At 48.7% G+C, this 17,722-nt stretch overlaps 6 protein-coding genes across 6 annotated transcripts; 4 read left to right on the plus strand and 2 right to left on the minus strand.

Moving 5' to 3' along the window:
* Nucleotides 1–741: 741 nt before the first annotated feature.
* N7533_004518 (uncharacterized protein) lies at nt 742–2,557 on the plus strand (the record flags this gene model as incomplete). Its single annotated transcript, XM_057101168.1, has 4 exons — nt 742–881; nt 938–1,574; nt 1,638–2,205; nt 2,544–2,557. The coding sequence occupies 4 exons, from the start codon at nt 742–744 to the stop codon at nt 2,555–2,557; spliced, it is 1,359 nt and encodes a 452-aa protein (XP_056960798.1).
* A 307-nt stretch (nt 2,558–2,864) lies between these two features.
* On the plus strand, nt 2,865–5,993 carry N7533_004519 (DDHD family phospholipase; the record flags this gene model as incomplete). The annotated part of the gene is made up of 4 exons (XM_057101169.1): nt 2,865–3,917; nt 3,970–5,278; nt 5,333–5,470; nt 5,524–5,993. 4 exons carry the CDS (start codon nt 2,865–2,867, stop codon nt 5,991–5,993), a joined length of 2,970 nt encoding a protein of 989 aa, XP_056960799.1.
* A 398-nt stretch (nt 5,994–6,391) lies between these two features.
* Nucleotides 6,392–8,704, minus strand: N7533_004520 (bifunctional molybdopterin adenylyltransferase MobB/molybdopterin molybdotransferase MoeA family protein; the record flags this gene model as incomplete). The annotated part of the gene is made up of 4 exons (XM_057101170.1): nt 6,392–8,175; nt 8,301–8,338; nt 8,417–8,457; nt 8,522–8,704. The coding sequence occupies 4 exons, from the start codon at nt 8,702–8,704 to the stop codon at nt 6,392–6,394; spliced, it is 2,046 nt and encodes a 681-aa protein (XP_056960800.1).
* A 686-nt stretch (nt 8,705–9,390) lies between these two features.
* N7533_004521 (H(+)-transporting V0 sector ATPase subunit c'') lies at nt 9,391–10,677 on the minus strand (the record flags this gene model as incomplete). The annotated part of the gene is made up of 6 exons (XM_057101171.1): nt 9,391–9,499; nt 9,635–9,943; nt 10,033–10,124; nt 10,202–10,236; nt 10,318–10,556; nt 10,616–10,677. The coding sequence occupies 6 exons, from the start codon at nt 10,675–10,677 to the stop codon at nt 9,391–9,393; spliced, it is 846 nt and encodes a 281-aa protein (XP_056960801.1).
* A 54-nt stretch (nt 10,678–10,731) lies between these two features.
* On the plus strand, nt 10,732–11,645 carry N7533_004522 (Rab family GTPase YPT6; the record flags this gene model as incomplete). The annotated part of the gene is made up of 5 exons (XM_057101172.1): nt 10,732–10,784; nt 10,849–10,874; nt 10,965–11,053; nt 11,121–11,523; nt 11,587–11,645. The coding sequence occupies 5 exons, from the start codon at nt 10,732–10,734 to the stop codon at nt 11,643–11,645; spliced, it is 630 nt and encodes a 209-aa protein (XP_056960802.1).
* A 1,773-nt stretch (nt 11,646–13,418) lies between these two features.
* N7533_004523 (uncharacterized protein) lies at nt 13,419–17,332 on the plus strand (the record flags this gene model as incomplete). Its single annotated transcript, XM_057101173.1, has 2 exons — nt 13,419–13,868; nt 16,994–17,332. The coding sequence occupies 2 exons, from the start codon at nt 13,419–13,421 to the stop codon at nt 17,330–17,332; spliced, it is 789 nt and encodes a 262-aa protein (XP_056960803.1).
* Nucleotides 17,333–17,722: the final 390 nt, after the last annotated feature.

The raw sequence follows: 17,722 nt of genomic DNA on the forward strand, positions 1-17,722 counted from the left end.
TTGATAACCCCTGCTCAATAGGCGACTGAAAACGTATTCAGTTGATTGGTTCAACTTCTTCTCAATAATGCGGCACCGAACTATCTATCGCCACTCCGAAATTTTAGGTAGTGCATCATGGAAGTAAAACAATAGAATTCTTTGCAGCCTGATCTTCTGTTACCATTCACCTCCAGGGCTCCAGGGCTTGAATACCTCAATTGATAGGAAGTTATTGGCATTGCGGCACTTGGTGCTTTATGGCGAATTGAGCCATGACAACGAGCTGTAACCACCACTGTCGGTGTTTTGCTCCCCTTCCATGCCAGGACTGACACCCTTTCCAACACTCAAATTCATGAATATGGACGACAGAATTTCGGAGATAATTTCGGAGATAATTTCTCCTAAGACCTATACTCCGCCCGGTCAACTCAAACGGGAGAATAATGGACTTCTTGTTCTTTCTGGGTACATGAATGGAACTGCCCCCAAGGCCCCACTCACAATCCCATTGAGCCCGCCGTAGAACCGCGGTGGCCCCAGTGAATGATAATCCACCCTGATCTTCGAAATCGAACTCTGCTAATCAATCTTCAATCATGCACGGGAATCTACAGCTTAGAATCGTCTTTTTACGGTTCTCAACCTGTTATAATCCTCGATCAATCCCATGCCACAGCTTCGTCGGAAGAGCAGAACAACATCAACAACACACCCGAGAAGATATCTCAGCAAGACGGCTCAGAATTCCAGTACTCAATGGCTTCGAACTTGGATGAAAGTCCCCTGGAGATGCAGTATTCGATTCATCATGTTCCGCTCATGCTGCATGGATCGGCTTCTCTTGCTGGCCAACTGGGGCCAATCCCTCCTACCGATGTTTACGGCGAATCCGCGAGGTAAGATTCATTGTTTGGAAAACAATTCGCAATTGACTGGCTCATGATCGAATCAGGGAGTACTGGAGTGTCACCAACAGCAATCCTTACAGCGACTCGATGGATGTCGATGAGCTACTCGCTATCCCATGCAGCGAGCCATCCCCATGCCTTATAGAAAAGGGACAGCAGTCTGCTCTACCTAATTCCCCGCAGACACGAACTATGATACGATCCGTCAGTCCTGATTCAACGGGTGCATCTTTCCCTCCCTGTGATGAGACCCTCCAGGCTTTAGTCCCAGAGGGCCTGAATATGTCCTTCAAAACCGGACACAAATTCCGACCACATCTGACTATCCCGGAGAATCTGATACAACCATTGAGTCGTACCGCTTCAGTTTATGAAGTGAAGTCACCTCTTTCCATGGCCGCTAGAGTGGGCAGGTCGCCCGATCAATCCCCATTGCATTCCCCGAGCCAGTCCCCTCGGAGGTCTCCGACTCAGTCTCCATCGCGTTCACTGGGTACCATTGAGGAAGATAGCGGTACGGATATCGGTCCAGGTCTGAAAAGAAAATTCGCATACCCTGGTGGGGGTGTTCACAAGAAGCTTTTCGGGGATAATGGTTGGCTCGATGATCATAAGCCGGCCCCGAGCCTTCGGCGAAGGCCAAGTGTGATGCGAGAGCTTGGAAGAAAGCTCAAGGGACTGGTAATTGATCTCAGCCTTCCCTTTTCGAATGACTGGTCAGAATCTCACATCAACCCTGTATAGAAAGGAAGTTATCCCAAGAGTTCCAGCCCGACAAGCGGTCCCGAATCGCCGGTGGGCTCGCCCAGTCCCCTCACACCAGTCTCCCTGACCTCGACGCAGCAGTCGAAGCTGTACGCCGAATTAGAAGTCATGATATGCACAAGCGCGAATGATTTCATCTCGAATCAATACTACGACGGTCGAGTCTCTCAGCAATCAATCTCAAAGATCCACGACTTCTGGAGCGCGAAAAATCGACCCCGAGTCACCGGATTCCGCTTCGATCAAGCGACTCAGCGAGAACTCATCATGGCCAACCGTCGAAGCCTCAGATTTGCAGGCGAAAGCTCCACCAACCCAGTCATGCTCGAGTCCAACCTCTCCAACTGGAAAAAGATCGCGCAAGAGATGAATGTTCGTACTTTTTGTTTGCCCGATAGCGCGATTCGCAAACATCTTCACGATACGCGTAACCTGCTGGATATGCTTGATGCTTCGCTTGCTACACTCCAGCAATTCCGTGATGTGAGCCTTCAAGCTCAAGGTGAAATGATGGACGAATACATTAAGCGCCGTCCGCGGACTACCGGTGGTTACAGCATTTTGCCAATGGGATAGTCAAGGAAAAATACCACATGTACCGGGCCGTTGAATTTGAGGATTCAGCAAGAAAAAGAATACAAAAATACTAGCTGAATGTTCTGTCATAAATCCACTAACAAGTTCTGATGAGGATTTCTTTTCAGAAAGTGTGAAATTATCTTTTACTCCAAGCGTTCTTTGTCAGAATCTAGCTAGAGTATGGCGGGTGGTAGTTATTTTTTTCTTAGTTCGTCAATCATTCAATTAACACCAACCAAATTAGTATTGTTTCCAGTTGAGTCCAACAAGATAAAAATAAAACAAAACAGAAAAGAAAATAAATAGTCCAGGATGTTTAGGGTAGTAAATACAGAAGAGAAGAGACAGGAGGAGATCCTTTTTTTTTCTTGCTTGACACCGCAAGGCACGTGCAGCGACGTCATCTTCCATAGGGGCGCCAGGCAGCTCTCGCAGCTTTTGACACAAAGAGTCATCTTTCGTTGTTTCACGCCCTTATGCCAACATCTAACCCTCCTGTTCAGATCGGTTGTTTCCGATCGGCCTAGGGCACCCAGCCACGGTGCTTGGAAATGACCATCTGGCGATCGGTGTTTTGATCTCGTCGATTGCTGGACCCTTGGAAAAGTGGAACCTCATCCTTTCGCCATGACGGGCCCTTTCCATACTTACGGCTCGACCTGCCTGCTAGCTGACGAAGAATCAGAGCCGTCGAGCTGGTATTCTCGCGACACCCCGCCCGAAATTCGCTCTCAATTCTTCTACATCTCATCCGTGCCAATTGACGACCCCTTAGCCCCTCTGCCTCCGCCAAGTGGGCAGGGATCTGGAAATGAAAGAGCCCCACCTAAGCCATTTACCGCGATAGACAACCTCGCGCTGGAAACTTCGTGGCAGAAACTAGGCAAATCTCGCCAGGCAACGGGTGCGAGCGAATCTGAGGCTCGAGCGGACCAGTCAAAATCGCTCCACGGTATTGCTGTTCCCGGCCGAGCATCCGAGTCGGGCATCGGACATAACCGCAAGACAGCAAATAGAAGAGATGAGGCAGGCCTGATCAGCAGTCGAAGCACCCTCAGCAACTCACCGTCTTTTCCGGACGAAACTCCTGGGCGGCATCTCAAGAGCCGATCCGGCTTACCCATCGGTTCTGAACCCCGAATTGGGGGTTCCACACGAAGACGTGTGACTCCATTTACTAGTGATGACTTGACCGAATACCCCCACGGGGGTGATTTAAACGATCGAAGGAAGCGGGAACTCTCTTCCTCGCTGAAAGAGATGCAATCGAGCAAGAGAAGAAGCGACTCGACTCTAGGAGATGATGATGGAGCAGAAGATGTTCAAGATGAGACCGGGAGTCTTCGTGCGAATCGGTCTCGTGATGTGAGTATCAGCGGATCGCCCTTCATCAGAGCGCCTATCTCCCAACCACACAGCCAATTTGGGAGCTCGGTCGAGTCTTTACCAGCGAAGGACGGACCCCAGGAATGGCAGAGCGAGGTTCGAGTCAGCGCACCAACCCATGGAGTTCCCAAGCCTTCGGGCCTTAGAGCCACCGTCAGTCTAGATGAAATGACTCAAGACACTTTCGAGGAGGACCGAGATAGAAGAAATTCAAAAAAGCAGGACAGCAATTTCAAGGCAAAGATTCCCGTCGGCGCTTCACGGCTTCACCTAGTCGAGCTTCCAAATTTGACTGTATGTGCATCATTTCTTGCCTGTTATTGCTAAGCTAATATTCCTTCACTAGATGAAACCGATTTATTGGAGCCCGCTTCACGACGTATCGACTGTCGTCCGAGCTACATGGTTCTACAAGAATTCGATGTACCCTGTGGAAACTGCATTGGCGAATAAACTAGAGGAGGGTTACACCTACCTGAAACCATGGACTGAGACATGGCAGGATGAGTTGAATAGCTGTGTGGAAAATGGAGCTGATGCAGAGCTCAAGATCGTGCATCGCCTCTGGCCGAAGGAGAAATCAGGATCCGCCAACCCGCCCGGGACAGCCCAAGACCAAGGAATGGATACCACCGGTTCAACAGAAGATGATGTGCCACCAGAGGAACCCTCGCCCGATCTCAATCAGGCCGCTGGTGGGAGCACAGCCTTCCCCGAAACGATCAAACCTTATCTCTCTTCCAGTGCTGTATATGTGGATGCCAGAAATGCTCAAATTCTCCGACCAAGCTTGCTACCATCCGCCTCTCGTGGCAGACGGCCTCTCGGTCCAATTCGCAAGGGAAGGCAGATCGGTATACCTGTGGTGCGCGGCTTCAGTCGCAGACTATGGGACAAGCTCAATCCCGCCAAGGCCAATGCGGTTGACGTACGACAATACATCCGAAGAAATCAAGCTCAAGAGTCCGCTCCTGCTCCAGGGGAGCAAGTTTGTTATGCTTGCAAAATGGAGGGACTGCGGCCAAGCCCTACAGACCTTGTACTTGTCATTCATGGTATCGGGCAGAAGCTATCTGAGCGGATGGAGAGCTTCCACTTTACTCACGCCATGAATGCTTTCCGTCGCCAAGTAAATGTGGAATTAAATAACGAGCCCGTCTGGCCACACGTGGATCAAGACAATGGCGGCATTATGGTTCTACCCGTGAATTGGCGAACAACTTTGTCTCTGGAAGATCCGACTCTGGAATCAACAGACATTAACGACCCCACTGCCAACAATTTTTCGCTCGACGACATAACGCCTCAGACTCTCCCCGCTATCCGTTCTTTGATCAGTGATGTAATGCTCGACATCCCGTATTACCTATCTCATCACAAGCCGAAAATGATCAGAGCTGTTGTAAGAGAAGCCAACCGTATTTACCGACTCTGGTGCAAAAACAACCCTGGCTTTCAAGAGAACGGCCGAGTACATCTCCTCGCCCACTCTCTCGGAAGCGTCATGGCGCTTGACATTCTAAGCCACCAGCCGACACATGTCCCTCACTTCAACTTTCATACCACCCCTTTGCATAGCGATATTTTTGAGTTTGACACACGAGTTTTGTTTTTGTGCGGGAGTCCCGCAGGGTTCTTTCTCCTCTTGAATAAAGGTATGACTCGAGTGCACACGATTCAGTGCGGTACGGCTGCTAACAACCGTCCAGCAAGTTTACTTCCCCGAAAGGGTAGAAATAAACCAGGCAGCGAGGGCGAAGATCTATTACGAGGTGTAGCCGGAGAATCCGGCAGCTACGGCTGTCTTGCCGTCGACAACCTCTACAACATAATGCACACTACCGATCGTGAGTACCACCTATGGACCAAGCTCTATGCCAAAAATGACTAATATACATAGCAATCACATACCGCGTCAACGCCGCTGTCGACTCCGAGCTCTCCAGCTCCCTCAAAACCGCCTCCATCCCCAGCGCCACATCTTCGTTCTGGACATCATTTGGAAGCGTCTTCAAATGGAGCTCGACGCCTGGCTTCATGGCTTCTACAGCCCCCACCCGCCCCGCAGCAGTCACAAAACTACCCTCGAACGTGGAAATGGAGACGCACGACTTCACGCGCGAAGAAATTGCTGAAAAGCGCATGTTTCTGCTGAACGATAATGGGCAGATCGACTACTATCTTTCTGGTGGGGGCGGTCCGCTGAATATTCAGTATCTCAATATGCTCAGTGCGCATAGTAGTTACTGGACGTTGACTGATTTCGTGAGGTTTTTTGTCGTGGAAATTGCGAGGAAGCAGGGGCGGGAGGGGACGTTGCATGCTTTGAGGGCTGAGAAGAAGAAGGGTTGGAAGTACCCGCGGAGTTGATCTCAGTCCGGGGGCGTTGCATTACAGCCACTGGTCTTGTACTTAGTAGAATGGATTTAGTTTTCGGTTGTTTACCCAGGTACATACTAACTAGCATATTCAAGCATCTCGACTCGGAGTTGATAGAGAATATTGATTGATTCGAGTTGTATCATGTTCTCATTTCATTGATTGATATATGTAGTGGCATTCTAGCTATCACAGATCATGAATTCATCCAAAAAAGATCAAGAGAGGAGAAAAAGACCCAAAAAGGGTATGTAAAAAAGGACACATGAAGAAAGATAATGAAGAGAGGAAGGGATCAAAAGAGAGAGAAAAAGTAGAATCGGAATCAGAATCAGAGAGATCTAGGAGTTCCAGCCCCCGAAATGTATCGTTCTAGTCGTGAAACTTGTTTAGCAAATGAGTCGAGTATCCGAGCCGTAAACACTGCCCATCATCAACGCTTCCACAATCTCGCCCTTGATACCGACTCCACGGCCAGGGCGCAGTACAACCAGGGCATTCGCACTGGCGAGACTACCGACACGCGAGCTCCGCTGTCCCACGCCCTCCACGCCGGTACTGGTAGCATATAGTCGGCCATCAGAGCGTGATCCGGTCACCACGGCACGGTGGTACTCAGTACGCTTCGGGTCGAGTGGGAAGTGGTGTGTCAAGACCACGGCGACACGGGGCAGGCCGAGCTGTGGTGCCAGCCAGGGCTTTGGGCTGACAGCGCGCGCGCTCTCGCCCAGACCGCAGAGCTTGTGCAGCGATGGCAGGACGAATAGGTTTAGAGTCACCAGAGCCGAGGCAGGGTTACCCGGGAGGGAGAAGATGAGTTTTGATTTGCGTTCTTGCTGTGTGTTGCCGTCGCCTGCTTCTTTGAAGGGGACTGTTGCGAAAGTCGTCGGCTTGCCGGGTTTCATGGAGACGCGGCCGAAGTGGATTGTGCCGCCGAGAGTGCGTTCGATGGTTGGTTTGAGGAGGTCCAGCTCGCCCATTGAGACGCCACCGGTGGTCACGATCACGTCTACGCTGGATGAGGCGCGGCCTACGCCGCGGAGGGAGTCTCGGAGGGCATGCTCGAGTTCGCTGGCTGGTGTATCGCGTGCAATTCCTAGGTCCACGGTTGGGAAGCCCCAGGATGAGAGGCAGGAGAGGAGTGAGGGTCGGTTGGAGTCGCGAATCTGGCCCCCGGTGAGGGTGCATGGGTCGTCGTGTTCGACGAGCTCGTCGCCTGTGCTTAGGACACCGATTCGAGGCTTTCTGAAGACTTTTACTGTTCTGATGCCGGTGGAGGCGAGTAGGCCTATCTCACCACCAGTGGATGAGATGATATCTCCGCGAGTGAGAATCTTCTCGCCGAGGCGGACGTCACTACCGGGCTCGCGGACATTCTCGCCCGGCTCGATGTCTCCGGTCAGGATCTCGATGGTGGCTTCTTCAGTTCCGTCGGGGGTGGAGGAGACCAAGTCAGTGTCTTCGACCATGACTACGGCATTTGCGTTGGGAGGGAGAGGGGCGCCGGTGGTAATTCTAGCAATAGTGCCTAGCTGGAGAGGCTTTAGGGATCCACCGACGTTGGCGTGAGTGATCGATGCTACAGGGAAAACGCCTTTCGTACTCGGAGCATTGTTCGTGGAGTCCGGTGCGATCACAGCGTAGCCGTCGACGATGCTTGCTTTGTATGCTGGGACTGACTCTGCAGCATAAACATCTTCAGCCACAACAGATCCCACTATGGCAGTGTTCACTGGGGCGTCGACTATAATGGGCTCGGGGGTGTGCTCGCTGATCTGCATGAGGGCTTCCTCTACAGAGAGCATTGGGTAAGGTGATGATCGGTATCTCCGGTTAGGACCAGCAGAAGGGTCATTTGACTGTTGACGGTTCGACGGGGTATGAGCCTTGGGAGCTGCGTGTCCTGGGCCGTGATGGTGGCTGCAATGGCTTTGTTTTTTCTGCAAAGGGGCACTGGAACCAGAGTTGACACTCACACCAGCCTCCGCCTCGAGGCTCTTGATACCGGCAGCGTGCATATTGCGTGAATTGGCGCCGGCTGATTGTAAACAAGCATGTGGTAGAAGCTTAACAACGGCTTCGAGATTCTCTATGGCTCCTTTGGGAGATCCTGGCAAGGTGATGATCAATGATTTGTCTCGGACTCCAGCAACCGGTCTGGACATCATCGCAACTGTGGGAAAGAGGGGGTTAGCGGCATGTTTATAACCTGGGGTCCAACTAGTATAGGTCTCCTCCAATGTCTTGGGATTTCCCAAACGAATTGCCAAGGAGGGTAAGGGGGTGATGTCATCTCACATGGGGTTACTTTCAATGAAGCGGCAATCATGCCATGGCTGAGAAAATTAGTCCATGCTCTAGCGCCAACCTTCACGACGCCTGGGGACGCCATGAGAACGCCATGAAAGACTTACACTAGGCCCGGGGCATGACGATGAATCAGGGGAGAGACCGCCTGTGATGTCATTAGCGACAGGGAACAGGCATATTCAAGAACAGATAGAGAAAAAGACTCATACTTCAGGGGTGTTATCCTTGATGGCGAAGCCTGTTCCTCCGCTGAGTAAAATCAGGTTATACCAATTGGCACTGTCGCTCCACTCGCAAACAGCCTGCTGGATCTGGAACACATTGTCCGGCACGATCTTAATTGCGGGGGGGTTCCCACTTGCCCTCTGCCGTGAGTATGGGGGCGAGGGCATTGGCCGTCTTGTCAGAAGCGGGGTCTTGAGAGGCGGTGTCAGAGACGATCAGGATGGCAGCCTTCAGTTTGTCCATGATGGGCCGGTTGATGGAAGGATGGTGAGTGGGTGGTTTGGGAACGAAGAGGGGAATGAAGTGGGGGTTGCTGCACGGTTTTAAGGCTCGCTCTCCTCTTGGGTGCCTGTAATACTAGTACTAGTAGAGTATCGCGAAACTTCGGGTGTGCGAGATTGTAACCCTTTCGCTAGTGGTCCGTGCTAGTTACCTTTTACAGATACGGAGTCAACCGAATGCAAGGTGGGTTCTCCCTGGTATTTCTTGGATGCGGGGGTGGAGTTGGTTGACTTTGGTTCCATTTGCTGTTGTACTGTACATACATATTGATCTCCCGATAATCAATGCTAATCCAGCGTCATCCCATTCCCTCATTTCCCTTCCTTTCTACAAGATATCGAAATTCCAGACGCCCCAATGCTGTGTATCGAAAATAAAACATGACAAAAGTTTTCGCAAACGGGAAGAGAGAGAGAAAAGATCAAATAATGTTCCGAGATCATATGCGGCTGGCCGAGCCGAGCCAAGTGTGTAGATGCCCCGATTGGGCAATCATAGCCATCCTACCCTTTCTGGTTGGATCCTTCGTGTTGGTGGAGAGTCCCGGAGACTCGCGGCCTGTCGCGGACTCTTAGGCCGCGCCAATGTCCAAGGCCTTACCGCCCACTAACAGGCCAGTAATAAGACCGAACAGTCCCAGGACGGAACTGAAAATCTCAATGACAAGGATCTTGACAAACCTAACGTACAGAGAAATGGTAAGTATGCCGAAGCTAACAAGTGCACGCCCAGGAGGCCCGTCGAGGGGGGGAGGGAGGGATTTGAGGCGGAATATGAGGGGAGCTTAGACGAGTGTCCGGGGTAAAACGACTTACAGTGTTGGGTCGGCGGCATCGGCGAGAGCAGCACCACTGCCGTTGATACCCACAGAAATACCGCAAATCAGGTTGCAGAATCCAACAGTGATACCGCCCCAGAAGAGTGCATATCCCGTATAGTAGTTGCTCTGGGTGTAGATCTCGCTCTCGGGGACCGCGTTGAGCTTTGCAGAGTAAACGATCGCCATGATGACGCCGTAGATGGCCACGACCTCGCAGAAAATGATAGAGATCAAATTCTTAGTGCGGATGCGAGGCGCCCGAACACCACCACCAACGATCGAAGAGCCGGTCAAGAAGATACCCCTGCAATAGAGGTGTCACCACATTAGCATTAAGCACGCCCAAAAGCCTAATCTGGCCAGCTAAGCAGCTGAGATATTCGGGTAGCATACCATGCAGCTCCAACTACCGAACAACCAATACACATCGCAATACCGATGTTCGCAAAGGCGAAAGGAGATACCTCCTCAAGGAAACGGCCGACCTAGAAGGTGTCGTGTCATGTCAATATGATGCTCGGGGAGAAATTTCGATCGGGTTGAGATATTGTTATCATCGTACATTGAAAGCTTCGCCTTCGCCCTGGAAGAGCATATCTGTATGTGAGATGGCCCATGTTAGCTATTGACATTCCAGCTCGGGGGGGGAGAAGTGCTCAACATGTCCGCTGGACTTACACAATCCGACCACCACAAGGGCAGTCGTGGGGACACCGAGAAGATACCTAACAGCCATGGCGACCTCGGAGAACCTGAAGACGAATGAATGAAAAGGCCAGTTGGAAACAGACGCGGGGAGTTTGGTAGCTGTCGTTGGATGGTTAGAGGAATGGACTCGGTGGCCGGAGCGGATAAACTGCTCCGAGGCGGTGGACAAGACGAGCGTCTTGTTTCCCCAGATCCACGGATCAGTTCGACTGTCATTGATTCAGCGGGGCCATTGTTTCTCGGCTTAATTCATATTCATCGCCGCTACCGCTTCTGTTCGTGCTTTCTTTGCTGCCTGCTGAACCCCTCCTGTTTGGCTCCGCGGCGCATTTTGAACCCCTGAGTCCTCTCCCCCTCTCGATCACCAGCACAACACACAACACCATGGCCTCCTCCTCTGGGGTAGGGTCGTATTCGAACCCGTTGAAGAAGTTCAAGTAAGTCTGATGCGTTCTGGGAGAACCCCCCTAAAGCTGTTCGATACTAATGCGCGATATATAGGTTGGTATTCTTGGGCGAACAAAGTGGTATGTTATCCTCAACCCGCGCGACCAATACAACCCCAATGAGGTGGAGCAACAAATAGCTCGAATCGTGATATCTAACAATCGTTCCAGTTGGAAAGACCTCCCTTATCACCCGATTCATGTACGACTCCTTCGACAACACATACCAGGCCACCATCGGTATCGATTTCTTGTCCAAGGTATGCCCCTCCAATCTCTCCACATTGCACTTTTAGGCAGCTTGAGGACTGATCGCGACTTTGTTAGACTATGTACCTTGAAGACCGAACTGTCCGCCTTCAGCTTTGGGATACCGCCGGTCAAGAACGTTTCCGCTCCCTGATTCCTTCCTACATTCGAGACTCCAGTGTCGCCGTGGTCGTCTACGATATCTCGAATGCTAAGTCCTTCCAAAACACTCGGAAATGGATCGATGATGTGCGCGGAGAACGTGGCAACGATGTGATCATCGTTCTTGTGGGTAACAAGACCGATTTAAACGATAAGCGTGAGGTCACAACCGCGCAAGGTGAAGAGGAGGCGAAGAAGAACGGCCTGATGTTCATCGAGACCAGTGCCAAGGTCGGACACAATGTGAAGCAACTATTCAGACGGATTGCACAGGCGCTGCCAGGTATGGAGGGCGAAGCCAAGCAGGGCGAGAGCCAGAGTAAGTTCGATCGAAGTCGTTGTGCTATTGTCCACAAATACTGACCGCACTTCTTCTCTGCAGTGATCGATGTCAACATCCATCCGAAGGAGACCACCAACAACGACGGCTGTGCCTGTTAAACGCTCTTCTTCCGTATTTTCCTTTTACACACTGGTGACCGATGACGTTGCTCGCGTCCGTCCATGATATTGCACCATTTCCTTCAAGATGTACATGTTCCCTCTCACTTTCTGGTTGCTCGTCGGATGAATAGCGGGTGTTTAGATCTCCCAGCGGCTTGATCTGGTTGCGTCCAAGGGCTTTGTAGGCTATCTTCCGAAAGCCTGTTGCTACCATTTTTTGCTACTGCCGCATTATATCTTCTTTTTCTTGTCTTACTGAAGGAAGCCCTCTTCTTTCAACATCGTTTGTTTCCCAAATAGCCTCCAGGGCTAGTATGTTGAATATGTTATAATTGATGAAGCTGTACCATATGGCGCCACAGCACAGTAATGATTATTCGACTGGTAATATCTAGAAACCACTACTAGTATTATGACATGAGTTAAATCAAACACGGCCTCTTCTTAGTCCACAGTTCCCACGTCTTCCATTCCTGTTCTAGTCGAGATGTTTTCTTACTCGGCCTGTTGGGCGGCTATTGCAATCTCGATATCAAAACTGTGAAACCTGGGATATTGATTGCGGTCCCACGCCGAAGCAATAGCTGAACATGAAAAAATGGTGATTTATAGAGCCACTGGCACTAATGTGGTTTATTGATATCAGCCTTCTCTTGTTGAATATTGAGCCGTGTGGCTTCGAGCATATAATATTTTCACGGTGGGGTACTAGTACGAGTAAAGTTAGAGTTATCCATGGGATGGCCACTGCGTTGGTCCCTGATGAACGGATGATGTTGACATTCCTCCCGGACTGGCCGGATCTAACCACCCAAGACATCTTTCTTCCGAGGTGAATTAATTCCAGTCTATGCTCCATATGCTGGATGCATTCGATTGCCTTTTTTCATGCATACTTCACTTCATTCCGTAGAACCGGTTGACAAAACCTCCACTGCGGGGGTTTAGGATGCCCTCGGCCCAGGGCAGTCACCATGAAGTTTTATTTTCCGGTCATTCTGGTAAAAGGTGACAGTTGACCATATCGTCTGAATTGGTATAATCTGACACTGGAAAGACAAGTCCCCTCAAGCCGATCACCTCCCTTCACTCCTTCGCATCTTGAGTGAACTACATACATCAATTCCACAAGACCGAGGCACGGCTCGCACTGCTTCGAGCTTCCCATCAATCCTTGACTTCTTATTGTTTCCCCTCTCACTTCACACTCTGAACACCGAGGAAGGGCAATCATTATGCTCAGGAAGGACTTCTTCTCACTCTTACGCCGCCGATGGGTCTACCTCACCCTAGCGCTCTATGCCTCTGGTCTGCTCTATGTCATGTTGAATACTCAACTCATCTTTGAGGACGAAGAACCAAAATCCCAGTATTTGTTTTCTCTCATCTCATGCCTCGATTTTCATACTGAACCAACTTTTCATGGGGGTAAGAATGTCGCGCCCATCCAAGAGCCCGTTCCCTTCCATTGCCCACTGCCTCGATGTATTTCGCCATCCCATTACTGAACCGAATCTCACACTCACATCCGGCGAGATACTTCTACTCCCATATCCCTCTTTACCAGATGGCCATCGTTTCAAAAAGTCCCTAGGGAAAAGAATACTGATCCTTGACGTCGATACACGTCCTCTGAACAATTCGGGGGGAGATTCTCAACTCAACGTGGTCTCCTGACGAGAATAATGTGTGGGCAACGGCAGGGCGCCTCAATCATTATTTGTTCGGTGGGTTCATTCTGGGAGGTGTATGATCTCGAACTCGCTAACTATGACAGCCCAACTTCATAGCTACGACTACAAGTTTATGCAGATGGCCACTTTCTCTGGGGTGCATGGGACATGGTCGAAAGTCTCCGCAGTGAGAGAACATCTCTCACTTTATGATTTTGTGGTATTCATGGACGCAGATACAATCTTTCCCCATCCACATGTACCCTTGGAATGGCTATTCAACTACTGGGACATCGTCCCAGGTAACCTTATCGCCATGGCCCTCGACCCGGAAGACCCAAATAATAACGATTTGCGAGGCCGGACTCTCCTGAAGACAGGCTTCATCATCGCCCAGAAAAGTTCTCGAGCCCAGGAACTATTTACGGCGTGGGAGTCCTGTCCCCAAGAAGTGAAATACCGGGGAAATACCCCGGTTGCTCTAATTTCAGCTACAACCGGCCGCACGAGCAATCTCGGGGCTCTGGATTTTATTGAATCGAATTTAGTATATCTACTAGTAGCTGGGTAGATATGCAATGATGGAATTTCCATTCCACCTTTACCTAGGTAATATGGAAAGGTAGTTCTGATACGAGAGGTCTCATGTAGCGCAGAACCGCTAGGTCTGGGACATGTTTCAGAAGGTTTGTCCTATTGCAAAGCCTTTGTCAGTTCACACTTCTATATTTAGGTCTTTTTTCCGGTCTGATAGCTTTTTATCTATGGAAAGATTTTCTCTATAATCGCGCCTTCTTCCAGGAAGGTTATTTAATCTAGCGTATATGTCTTTTACTTTGAGCTAGCTTCTTTTATGCTCTATATATCTTTATATCACTATCTTCTTTATCTACTAGGTAGGTATCATATAAATAGTAGAATCAACCCTTAATATAATATACTTTATTTGTGTATCTAATAACTACCTAACCCCTTTATAAGGTATACCAGTAACACCTAGGTAGTTATAAATTAATATATATTTATTACTATCATAAATTTTATATTTTATTAAAAACCCTAGAGGGAAATACTATTAATAGATATAATTACCTAGAAGTTTATAATCTTTATCTTAAGTAGCCGTATTAGTACTATAAAGATATAAACTAGCACTATAATAGAAACTAGCCTCCTTCTTATTTATAAATATAATATCTATTTAGGGAGTAAAAGAAGTACTGATAGTAAGAAAGTTAGATTTATCTACATAATCTCAACAAAGAATATGCCAACAATAGAGGTTTAATGGTAAGAAAATAAATTCCCCTAGGGATTATTACTACTAAATACTGTATACGACACCATCTTAAGAAACGTGTCCCCAGTATAATTCACTCAGGAATATTGGCGGGCCTATATCCACTTTGACCGAGGGAGGTAGTTCTCCCTGGTCTCGTCAGACATTTTTACCCAGTGCTAAAATCTAGCATTTTTCATGACTGATCAGCAGGCTTCAGGTGCCATTTCTACACAGTCCAAATAATTCACGTTGTACACACGCACACACACAATTCGTTCACGCCCGGTGGCGAAGTCGAAAGGGCAACTATCACTAATCTATCAATACATGTCCCTAGTATATGCCATGTCACCTTGGAGCCCACACATGGTTGCTTTTCTCATATTTCATCTCGGCTACCAATGTCGCGATGAATTCTCGTGGGTTAGTAATTGTTAGCAGGCTGGCTTGAAGGCGCATCTTCAAGTGTTCACGTTGTACAGTCGATGGTGAAAACAGCTTCTACCCTGATGACAGCTTTTCTTTCCCTGGGCCCCACTTCCAAGGACTAGCGCAGATCTTATATTGGCCAGGCCGTACCAATTTGAGGGCCATAGTAAAATTCCGCTTAATTAATACCACAACGATAAAACTTTATCATTTGAAATTTAGAACAAAAAGTGTGATATTATACAGTAGATACAGTATAATTCGAAAACAGGTTACCCCTTGTACAGTCTTTCTTTGTTTCCCGCACTTACGATGCGCTCAACTAAATTCGGTCAGAGAAAATCCCCACCGTTGTTTTTGGTGTATCTCTGGTACATCACCAAAATAACTGCTGGTACAATCAAGTGGTATATTGCAGTAATGCACCTTTCTGTTGGTATATGTATAGTAGCCCGCTCTTTTTCAATGATCGATTTCAGGCCGAGTAGAGACGCTTCTTCGCGCAAAATCTTTCTCTTCCAGCCTTTGACTTGCAGATATCAAGCCTGGGAAGAACTTTCATCTGCATTCGTCTGCGGTCTTCTCACTCCAAAGTGATACTTATAGTGCATAGGTAGTAGTACATACTTGGTGAACACGAACCCAAACTTCTCATACACCCGTTTACCTCGAGGGCTCGAATCAATATAACATTCTAGTTTATCCTTGTCGGCTAGTTCACATCCGTGTTGCAAGATGAGACTTCCGGCCCCTTGCCCTTTGTAAGCCTCGGCTGTACACAATAACTCCATATCTTACAAATCAGCACACTTGCTAGAAGTTAGAAGCGACTTTTACAAAAGGGTTTGTACATACAATAGTGGGGGCGATCATTCATGAAATCTTCCCTGTTCTTTTCGAATGCTCCAAATAGAGCGGTGGCAGTTTCTTCGTCACAGCAGGCCATAAAATCGTTTGTATACTTGATCTGTTAATACTCCGATTCAGAGAAGGGGCAAGATCCACGAGATTCAGGTGATAGTATATGCTAATACAAATGGTGAGTAGACTTACTCGCCCTTCCTCATACCCTGGTTGATGTCGATCCTCTTCCTTCTTAGGCTTTAGCCAGAGTCCCATACTGACGATCTTGTTGACGTCAGAGTCAGTCACTTTGAGCACAATAGTGTAAGGATCTTGAAGACAGTATTTTATATGATCTGTCCAGCATTTGCGAGCCTGGGATGTATCTGGCATCATTTTGCGGAAGTAGGGATGATCGTGAAAGCCAGCAAAAAAAAGATTCCCAATAGCTTCCGCGTCGGATGGGTCGGCAGCATCGAGATTCAAATTATGCTTGCTTGCGAGAGGCATAGTGTCTTCTGATTGTTTATACAGAGGAGAAAAATATACTAAGAGCAGAAACCGTGCGACCACTTGTGATTGATTGGTTAATGTGTAGATGTCAAGTTACGACACAATGAAGGTCGACGGGAAACTTTCAGTTCGTGGAGACGATGTAAATGACGTCACGAGAGGAGATCTGCTGAAAGGTAATGGTCTAGCAGCGCCGGGATAGTTTCATTACAGTAATTTTGGTTATCTGCCAGAAGTACATGCTGAAAGGATGATGGGGACTTTCTCTCATTATTTGATGTTTGGCGTTTGGCGCAATCGGAGAGGGCACTGGGAAAGAAAGATTTATAATCTGTTTTCGAATGCTACTATATATTACCGTACACGGGCACGGCACACTAATCCTCAACTTAAGTGTACCCCGATCATAGATGATCTGCGCTAAGGACTTGGCAGTGGGGCCTGGGAGACTAAAAGCAGTCTGGGGGGGTAGAAGCCGATTTCGCTATCAACTGTAACCATCTGGATATTACCCTGTGCATCATCCTAAGAGATAAAATTGTGCCGAGGCCATCATGGATCCTACCTAATGTCGGTATGACTTCAATCGGCCAGACGATGTCAAGTTACTCAAATGCTCGGAAGCAAATGGATGTCCTGAGATGGCACATCTCGGTTGCTCGGGGAAATTGGTACTTCATTACTGGGGGTCAAAGGCGTCTGTTCCTTCTGCGGTGCAAGAATCCATTGTGCAACATTTCCTCCCGTCGCTGCATGGGGGATTTCATCGGGACTTTGCGAACATTGTTTACGCCACTTATGGGAATCCGAATTTCTCTCTTGCGGGAGGTGGGAACTTCACGTCCGAAATCGAGCAGAAACTTGGGAGTGAGATGCCGGCGCTGACTCAAGAGGATCTCCGTGAAACGACTGAAACATCATCAATCTTGAATCCTTTATTATGATTTTGGGAGTCCTTGATGGCGGCAAACCCTTTCGAGGCGGTGCATTCTGATTATTGTCAATGAGCGGACAGATAACTAATAATGGGTCTTCATACATCGCAAGATCACTCCTCTACCGCGTAAATGGATTAGAGGGTAGTAGTTACTAGTGCCGGCAACCTTGGAACAGCATTCCATCGTGTGAACATTATAGTCCATTATGGGAAATTGGGATTCAATCTATGTATTCAATCAAGGTCATAGAGATACATACATCCGTGAATAAACAAGAGAAATGGATGATATAAAAAAGTAGGCAGGTTTCTGCTCGAGCAGAATCGTCGTTCGCCAAAAATCAATGCATCTAGAGCGAGGGGGAAAATAGACTTGCACATAAATATTATCAACAGA

This window comes from Penicillium manginii, assembly GCF_028828005.1.
Source record: "Penicillium manginii strain IBT 31320 chromosome Unknown utg000004l:1.0-7231830.0:1.0-7236170.0, whole genome shotgun sequence".
NCBI classification, from domain to species: domain Eukaryota; kingdom Fungi; phylum Ascomycota; class Eurotiomycetes; order Eurotiales; family Aspergillaceae; genus Penicillium; species Penicillium manginii.